Raw genomic sequence first — 9,567 nt, 5'->3', positions numbered from 1 at the left:
ATTTCAGTCACAGTGAAAAGAACACAGAAAACATTTTATTTATTTTATTTATAAACCTTTTATTTTTAAACGCGAGCCGTTTCCCTCCCGCCCGCTCAGCCTGACCCCCCTCGCGGCCCGTAGTGCCTCGCCGTGCGCGGCTCCTCACCGGCCGCGGCGCATGCGCAGCGCGGGGTGGCGGCGGCGGCGGCGGCGCCGGGGTGGCGGTTGCGGCGGGGCGCGGAGGGGCGGGGAGGGAAGGGGGCGGATGGCGGCGGGGCGGCGCCATGTTGCGCTGGCTGGTCGCGCTGCTCAGCCGCTCCTGCCTGGTCTCCAAGGGCGGCGCCATGTTCTACGCGGTGCGCAAGGGCCGGCGGACCGGCGTCTATCGCACCTGGTAAGGCCCCGCCGCCGGGGAAGGGCCGGGAGCAGCGGGGCTGAGCCGAGCCGGGCCAGACCGGGCTGGGCCGGGCTGACCAGACCTGACCTGACCTGACATGACGGAGCCGCCGGGCGCTGTGTTGCAGGGCGGAGTGCCAGCAGCAGGTCGACAAGTTCTCCGCCGCCAGATTCAAGAAGTTCGCCACCGAGAGGGAAGCCTGGGCCTTCGTGAACGGCGGCACCCCCGGGGAGCAGCAGCAGCAGCTTGCGCCGGCAGGTAGCTCGCCTCCCCTCGCCTGGCTCCCTGCGGCCATAAATACGAGTAAATACCCTCGTAAATATGTTATACGTGTTGGGGTTGGAGTTAGAGGGTCTTTAAGGTCTCTTCCAGGGAAGGACTTGGGGGTTCTGATGGATGAAAAGCTCGACATGAGCCAGCAGTTTGCGTTTGCAGCCCAGAAGGCCAGCTGCATGCTGGGCTGCATCAACAAGAGGCATGGCCAGCAGGGCAAGGGAGGGGATTGTGTTTACTTGGCCCTGGTGAAGCCCCACTTGGAGTACTGCATCCAGGTCTGGGGCCCCCAGCACAAGAAGGATGTGGAGCTGTTAAAGCGGGTCCAGAGGAAGGCCACAAATATGATCAGAGGGCTGGAGCACCCCTCCTATGAAGAAAGGCTAAGAGAGCTGGGGGTGTTCAGGTTACAGAAGAGAAGAGTCTGGGGTGACCTCATCACAGCCTTTCAGTACTTTAAGGGGTTTTATAAAAAGGATGGAGAAGGACTTTTTACTTGACTAGATAATGATAGGATAAGGGGGAGCGGTTTTAAACTAAAAGAGTGGAGATATAGATTAGAGGTTCGAAGGAAATTCTTCGCTCAGAGGTGGTGAGGCACTGGAGCAGGTTGCCTAGAGAAGTTGTGGATGCCCCATCCCTGGAGGTGTTCAAGTCCAGGTTAGGTGAGGCTCTGTGTAACCTGATCTAGTGAGTGTCATCCCAGCCTATGGCAGGGAGTTAGAACTAGATGGTCCTTGAGGACCCTTCCAACCCAGGCTCTTTTATGACCCTGTGATTCTAAGATTCCAACCTGAGCTGTTCTGTGAGTTGGTATGGGTTTGTTTGTGCCGGGTCTGTGTTTGTTTAAAGGCTGTTAATTGAGACTCAACTTCACTTTGAGCTGGAACTAAGAATGACTGGGATATATGATCATATTTTTTTCCATAGTTTTTTGGGGGGAGGCATCATTTTAATAGATTGACATTGCCAGTAGGTATAAACAAAATTGGTGTCTTGAGTTGTTTTGAATAAAACTTGATCCTATATACATAGGTGGGGTTTTTCTTCTATTTTTTTCTTTTTTATTTGAAGATGCTCATGGTCCTTCAGCTGTAATACAGGAAAATACTAGCCAGAGAGAGGAACCAGAAGAAGACCTCTTCTCCTGCGGTACATGTAAAAGGCCATATGAACAGTCTGCAAATGAAGAACATACCGCCAAACGTGCAAAACATGATGAGGTGCACTTGGCACCAACAGTCAGTGGAGATAAATTTTCATATATGGGTAAAGTCTGTCATTCTTCCTGTAATTCATTTGAGCTGTTCGTGTTCTTTTATAATCAGCAGTGTAACTATTAGAAAGCTTTTAGGGAGGTTTTCTATGGCAGCACCCAGCTGCCATAGTGTAACACTGTTGGTTTTGCTTTTTAAATGGTAATCTGAGCCACCATATATTATTTCACGTTGTGTTTTCAATGTAATATAAATTGGCTTTAAGTGCCATCAGCATACAGCTTTATCAGGTTGTTACAATTGTGATTTTTACATGCATCTAGATTACAGGCTTGATTTAAATATAGGCGTAGCTGGCAAGTTTTAATGTTGACTGAAGAAGACAAGAACTGTAGAGAGAATTTGGAACTTGGTGCAAAGATGCTTCGGGATGCTGACTTATTTGGGAGCAGTGAGGGTGTGAAGCTGCAGTGGGACTTCTGGTGTTCTGCATTCCTAATTTATATGGGTAGTTTCTGTAGATAACATTTTGAAGGGTTGTTCAAGGAGTTTGGGCATTGATCTGCTAGCAGACATTTCCTTCTGCTTGAAGAGCCTGTGTCCTTGAAAGACTGCTTGAACTTCTGCTTTTGGGACTTCTCCTGCAGGTGACTTTGCAGTCGTTTATACAGATGGTTGTTGCTCAGGTAATGGACGTAACAGGGCACGTGCCGGAATAGGTGTCTACTGGGGACCAGGCCACCCTTTGTAAGTAATCGGGTGGCTTCTTTTTTGTATATGCTAATACTTGTTTTGGGTGTTGTTAACAGTACTGGCCTCCTTTTGAATATAAAGTCCTGCTAGTGAGACTTGTCTTAATGATAGTGCTGTTAGAGTAATGAGTTACTGCAGGAAGACAGAAACCAGCTTTTCTAGGAAGTAAGGTTGAAGAGAAAAATGATTGGAAATAATATTTTTAAGAGGCTAAAGCTGGAATACAAGGGATGCAGGAAGTCTTAAAATCATTGTAGTTGTGCACAGTAGACAGCAAGAGTAACTACAGATTGATGGCAGGTGCAGATATGCAGGTTGCACTGCGTAGGAGAAGTTAGAATCTAGAATTCCCAATCGTCTCCTTTATAAGACAAAAAAATATCTCTGTTTTATGTATGCTTCTAATATGTAATGATTGTACACCACTGATAATTTTGAGTTACTGATCTACTATTTGTTCCTTGGATACAGAAATATCAGTGAAAGACTTCCTGGACGGCAGACTAATCAAAGAGCTGAAATACATGTAAGTAGTAAACATCCTAAAATGCTTCTGCACAAAGAAAGCAGTAGTATGCTCATGATTATTTCAGTTCTGGCCTTCAGAAACCAGTTAGTAAGCTGTGAGGGAAGTACACAAAATGCCAGGAGTTCAGGACTTGAAACAAATTAGGTTTTACTGTTTTTATTGCTTTCAGACAGGCAGTAACTCAGCTTGAGAACTCCCAAATGTCATCAGGCCAAGCACAGATATTTAAAACAACCTTTGCATTAGGAAAGTTCTCAAATCTCTGTAGTATCCTTTGTATTATTAATGTGCACATCTCAGACTTTGTGTAACGGCTGCTTTAGTTGTGGTTAAGAGGATAATTGCTTTCTTACTGTGTACGGTCAGAGTATCATATTTCTTTGATAAATATAATAAGTAATTTTCAGAGTAGCTTCTGTTACTTTTGAAGTAAAATTCTCTTGGCATTAGCAGATTTAGTCTTCCTTCTCACCTAATCTTAATTCTTGTACTGCTGCTGCCTGCACAGTGTGGAGGTAAACTGAAAGGGGAAGCTGATCTCCTTAAAAATGGCAAGAAGTTCCTTTTAGTGAGGGACAAGCAGAGCTGATGGGTTTGCCAGGGTTCAAACTTAGCATTGGAGAGTTTTTCAGCTCTACATTCAGTCCAACCCACTTCTCTTATTATATTTCATAGCACCAAGAGAAAAGCACAATCTACCTTTTAGGGGTTCCAAGCAGTTGGAACTTGTATGCATTCTTGTTCTATAAAGTTACAAAGATGCCTAAAACTTGATGTGCTATTGAGAGAGCTTGGGTAGTTACTCAAATGCGCAGAGAGCTGCTCCTGCAGTAAAGAATTGAACATCAGATTTATTTATTTTTTTTTTAAATGCTAGGGAAACTTAAGTTGCTTTCTGTTTTTCTGATTCATTAAGTGATCATCTGCATGCGTAATTTTGGAAAACTATGCTGTAAAGCATGATGGTATTCAGTGATGGAGAGACTGCAGTAATATTCTTTCTAGTTCTTCCGTATTAACATCAGGTACTTGGCTGGTATTTTAGTTACATGTGTTCAAAATCATGTGTTGAATTGTGCTTCTGTTGAAATGTTCTTAAGGCAGCCTGCAAAGCAATTGAGCAAGCAAAGAGTCAGAACATCAAGAAACTAATTATCTACACTGATAGCAAGTTCACGATTAATGGTAAGTTGATGGTTTTCCTGATTTTTCAAAGGTGTTGTGCACAATTTCATCACATACGGCCCATAGAACTTAATGGGGCTTGGGGAGATGAGTATAAAGATGAGAATGCCTAACAGAATTCAGTACTTTGAGAATATTGGAAGGATGATCTGCTAACTGTATGAGATATAATTAAAGACAAAATACCTGTTACTGGGAAGAATGAAGAAGTAGCTAAAGGATTTTTGTCTTAATACATTTGTTACGACACACAGTCTAGAAAAATGTTGTTCATGTACATGCTGTTAAGGATGCACTCAGAAGCTGGTGTAGTGAGCCTGTAGTTTCACTTTGGTTTTGGGTTTGGTTTGGAATGGAGAAACTACACAAACTTGAAGTACAGTTACATTTCCTGCTTTTCACGTGTGGAGAGAAGCAATAGAAAATTCTGTAAGTTGTTTCTTAACATTTACTGTCCTTAATTCAACTTAAAAACCAGAACAGGGGCAGAACACGAGTCCTTGATACTTTGCTTCTAATCAGAACCTCTTTCAGACACACACAAGCTAACAGAATTTGAAATGAGCAGGAAGTGACAGGTCCAGCAACTCGTTCGTTAACCAAAACTATTCTGTATATTTATCTAGTTTGTTTGTTTGTTTTAATGTGAGGAAAGCAGGCCTGCAGTAAAGTATAAATGGATATGATTTGGCTTGTTTTTTAGTGGGTTCGGTATGCAAGGTCCATGATTCTTTGATTCAGGTCTTTTGTTATGAAAGCAGTAGGGACGTCTCATACTGTCCAGAGCAGCAAAGAGATTAAAAAAACAAAAAACAAAAACAAACAAACAACAAAACAAACAAAAAAGTCTTTGTTTAAGGAATACTATGGAAATTTTGCTGGCCAGCAACGGATGGCCAGAATGTTAGATCTTGTTCTGTAGAAATCTGTGCATGTGGTCCTTTTCTAAAATGTTCTGTTTAGCTTGCAGAAGTCTTAATATGTCTGTTATTTCAATGTCTGTCTCTTCAATTTCTCAAACCCAATTTGTTCCAGCTTAGTGTACAGTCAAGAAAATCCTTAGCTTCAGTTTGTTGAAGTGCGGGTCATAAATGGATGTGTAATGTGTATGTAACATTGTAGTCTTCAAATATCTGTTTGGGAAAACATTGGCAAGTAACTGAAGCAATAATGGAAAAACACAATTCTGAAAGACAGTAGCAGGGAACCAAACAATGTCTCCTATATTTGATGTCTTTGCCTGAGACTTTGTTTGGAGTTAATGCATTGAAAGACCTGTTAAATGGTTGTTTGCTGCATCGTGATCCTTGCTGACTTCTCTGATGTTTTATGGTAATACTCCCTGTGCACAGGTATTACGAGCTGGGTTGACAACTGGAAAACAAATGGCTGGAGAACAAGTTCGGGAGGAAGTGTAATAAATAAAGAAGATTTCGAAAGACTTGATAATCTATCAAAAGGCATAGAAATTCAGTGGGTGAGCATCTCATTTCATGGTCTTAATGACATCTTAAATACTCTTGTAAATTCTTATCAAGTATGACTGTAACAAAGAATTTTACAAGATGTTATATTGTACATCTCTAAATACAGTAAAGCTGCTTGTTCTTTTTGAAGTAAGTAAGATGGTCACTTCAGTGTAAGCTAGCCTCTTGTAACTACTATTTCATTTATTGAAACACATGTTTATATTTTTGTTGCTGTTTCTCTTGTTACTACTTAGAAGACATCTGTAATAGTTACATCTGGTTTTGGAAACGTGAGCTTGGAACATAACTGTGTCTTCTTGAGCTGTTTCTCAACTCCTTGATTCGCTTTTCAGAATTCTCTAAATGCTGGTTCTTTCGTTTAACTTAATCACGAGTGTCTTTAATCAGGGAAAATTAAGACAGTATACCCCAAATAAACTAACTCCAGTTTTCTGTACCATAACAGCATTTTTTTCCAAGAAAACTGGGTGCAGAAAGGTCATTAAAATATCCATTGTGTTAGTTTCAAATTACTTAGCTCTCTAGTAGAGAAGTAAAACCATGTCTATACATGTATTATTGATAAAAGGTATTTTTCTGTAACCACTAATAGCAGTGCTAAACATCATAGGGTATGTCTTCTCCTCCCCACCTCCGAATTTGCCTCTAATTGCAGTAAAGGAGTGCTGATTCTAGAAGTACGTCTCTGTACCATTGACTTCATGGCCACTAATGGCATATTTATTGGACTTCTGTGTCCACTCTGTAGAAAACAGAATGGGGTAGTTCTTCAGCATGCTCTTCTACAGGGGAAGTCTGTTGCAGATGTTCTGTCATTCATGTTGTCTGTGTTCCAGAGTTCGCAACTCCCACTAGATTATGTATAGTTACTCTTATTGTTTATTGAGTAGTAAAAATTGTAAAAATCTAAACCTAAGGCTGAAGTTCAGCTGTGCGTAGTGTATTTTATATTAAAAAAAAATGTTTTATGTACATCCATTCCATCTGAATCTCTCGAACTTTGAGAGACGCTTTATTTCCAGAGGAGAAATGTATTCAGGCACCTTTTTTATGGTAATGGATCTGCTGAAGCAGAGAGTTGTTCTCTCACATTCTTTCACTTCTCTCTCTTACAGCTGCTGGTAGTGGCTTTTACCCTTTCTTAAATACGTTGCCACAGTTCAGCTGGTGCAGCTGTGTTCTGTGGTTGGTCTGTCTTAGAACTGTCTGTGTGTGGCACGAGACAGCCCCTGACTGCTTCTCACAGAAGCCACCCATTGGAGCCCCAAGCTAACAAAACCTTGCCTAAGAAACCTAATACAATCTCACAAGTCCTTCATATTTGTCTTCTCTCAGGTCTTGTCAAATGACAAGCCTGATTTTCTTACTTTCTTTCTCCCCTGTCCACCCTTACTTGTGACAAGGATTGATCAAGGGCTGAAAGTATTTTTTGTTTCTTATTTTTAAGGATGAATAGTAAAGACATCTGAAAATCAAGAGATTGTTTTCATATTCTGTTGCTGTATTCTGAGTGCTGTAATCACCGAGGCTATTGGTTTTAGTGGCATAGAGGTCTCTGGCTTTCTGAGAAAAGGTTAGCTTGGTTTAAGCATGGAATGCAGAGGGATTTTCTTTCTGCTGAAAGTAGGACTTTTGAGTTAGTGTCTAAGTCTTGCTGCTGTTACCTACATTTCTTAGGTTAGGTGGTCCTTATCCAGCCCACCACTTCTCATAGCGGTGTTTTTCATTATTTGGCGATTCAGTTCTTGCTTATTGAAGAGACTACAAAGATTACTGGGAAGGACACAGTTCCCATGTGAGGCATGGGAACAGGAGGGAAGTACATGACCAAATTTCACGGATATACTTTTTTTCCTCAATTTCTTCCATACTTAACACTCTTGTATTTTTGTCCTGACAGATGCATATTCCTGGTCATGCTGGTTTCCAAGGGAATGAAGAAGCTGACAGACTGGCAAGAGAAGGAGCTAGTAAATAAATGTTGTGACATATTGGGACTAGAGACTACTGCACTTGCAGGAAAAGGACTAACATTGCAGTGATGATTCGAACTGCTGTTCTTGTTCCGGAGTTGAACTTTGAACTGTGCTTATTTCTGGCCTGAAGCGCTAACCGTACACCAACGGTGGGAGAAGAAGAAGAAAAAAATCAACACGTTGTATTCTGCACTTTTTGCTTTGCAATCAAGTCAATATTTAGTTGATGATATACAGTGTTTGCTTTTTTCTCCATCTTAACCGAAGCGCTGCTGTCAGTGTCTTTTAGCAGTCTCATAGACGTTTGGATTCACCAGAAAGACAGACTTCTGGAGAAATTACATTAAATCTTTATCCTATGTGTTCTGTATTTCCCTCTTATAATGAAATAAATTATTTTTTTTTTTGTACAGAGATATATATTAACAGTGCAAAGTCATTGAAGGGTGTGGAGTGAGTTGGTTGGTTTGGTAAGAGATAATAACCTAACATAGAGATGTTAATGTGCCTTGGCATTCTGACAGCAGCAGTAATCTCTCTGCAGGTAGCCTTGCAACGCTCACATGTGCCTCACGGTATCGCCAGTGACAGCACCTTCATTATGTTGCTTGCTATTGCTAGTTGGCAAGAACAAATTAAAAACCCAGGTCATGAGAGAACTTGAACAATCAATTTTTACTGTTCTTCTCTCTAGCTGCTCTAAATGTCCAAGCTCTTTGTTTCTGGCTTCCTGTCTCCAATATGTCATTATTTTAATGTGTATGGGTTCTCATTATCATTGTTTAGCTTCCTCTTCACTGTTGTCCCAGAGGTAATAATTGGCCATTTCATCTGAAATGGAACTAGAAGATGATCAGCTTCTTCACATCTTCCGGGTGTCAAGTGTTTGACTTCTTTTTTTTTCCAGTCAATGATGAGACTAATGGAATGGCTAATGTGCACTTGAATTAGAGAGTAATTACTACTAATCAACAAAAGTTTTATTTTCTGTGCATCTATATAGGAAGAGCAAACATTTGCAACATTATTGTTATCAACTTCTTTGTAAGACACCTTAATGCCACTGAATAGTAGGGCCTAAGCTAGAAGTCATTGAATCTTTTTCCTATTTGTTAATTGCTGTATAAAATGGTGGAGCTGCTGAAGCTTGGTTTCTTAATGGTTCTCACTTCCTTTACAGTATTCTTACTGTAGCAAAGTGCATGCTTCTAGGTATGTAGTGTCACGTGAATTGTGATGGAGCTAGGAAACTGGCTGGCTATGCTATTGACTAATAGATGAGTGAGGTTTTCTTTTATTTTTGCATCCAACATTGCACAGCAGTTCCGTAATTGCACCTGTAGTGGTGAGGTAGTACCCTGATTAGATTTTGCCCGCTGCTTTTTTTTTTGGTGTATGTATAGATGTGTATATACACATACATACACACAATTGTCTTGTTTGTTTATTTTAGAAGTTAGACTTTAAGGAAAGCATGTAGTTGTCCCTGATCAGATCACTAGTTGAAACTGTTGAAGTGTGACAAAGTACTGAAGAGGTGTCATCTAATAATCTGTGTATCATACATCTCACGGTAAACATGCAGATCCTATTTATTGTATAGAAATCTCTGTTGTTTCAAGCAGTGGCTTTGAAGAAAATGTGTAAATAATGATGGGCATATGGTAACAGCAGTATAACACTGTATTGTATTTAAGTTACTTTACTGCCTGAAGTGGTTCCTCAATGTGGAAACAAGGAATCTGATAGGAAATAGTTTTATGTT

General features: G+C 41.0%; 1 protein-coding gene across 2 annotated transcripts; it reads left to right on the top strand.

Moving 5' to 3' along the window:
* Positions 1-216: 216 nt before the first annotated feature.
* RNASEH1 (ribonuclease H1) lies at positions 217-8,947 on the top strand. Of its 2 annotated transcripts, none has more exons than XM_084515406.1 (8): positions 217-376; positions 507-637; positions 1,727-1,921; positions 2,517-2,616; positions 3,094-3,148; positions 4,252-4,336; positions 5,689-5,813; positions 7,727-8,947. In XM_084515406.1, the coding sequence occupies exons 1-8, from the start codon at positions 267-269 to the stop codon at positions 7,802-7,804; spliced, it is 879 nt and encodes a 292-aa protein (XP_084371532.1). In that variant the 5' UTR covers positions 217-266; the 3' UTR covers positions 7,805-8,947. The 2 variants fall into 2 exon arrangements, with proteins under 2 accessions (XP_084371532.1, XP_084371531.1); XM_084515405.1 differs by having other exon boundaries at positions 507-682.
* The last annotated feature ends 620 nt before the right edge of the window (positions 8,948-9,567 follow it).

The sequence above is a fragment of the Aythya ferina genome (genome assembly GCF_964211825.1).
Source record: "Aythya ferina genome assembly, chromosome: 3".
NCBI lineage: Eukaryota > Metazoa > Chordata > Aves > Anseriformes > Anatidae > Aythya > Aythya ferina.
Note: the sequence above shows the minus strand (reverse complement) of the source record. Positions and strands in the feature narration are given on the sequence as shown.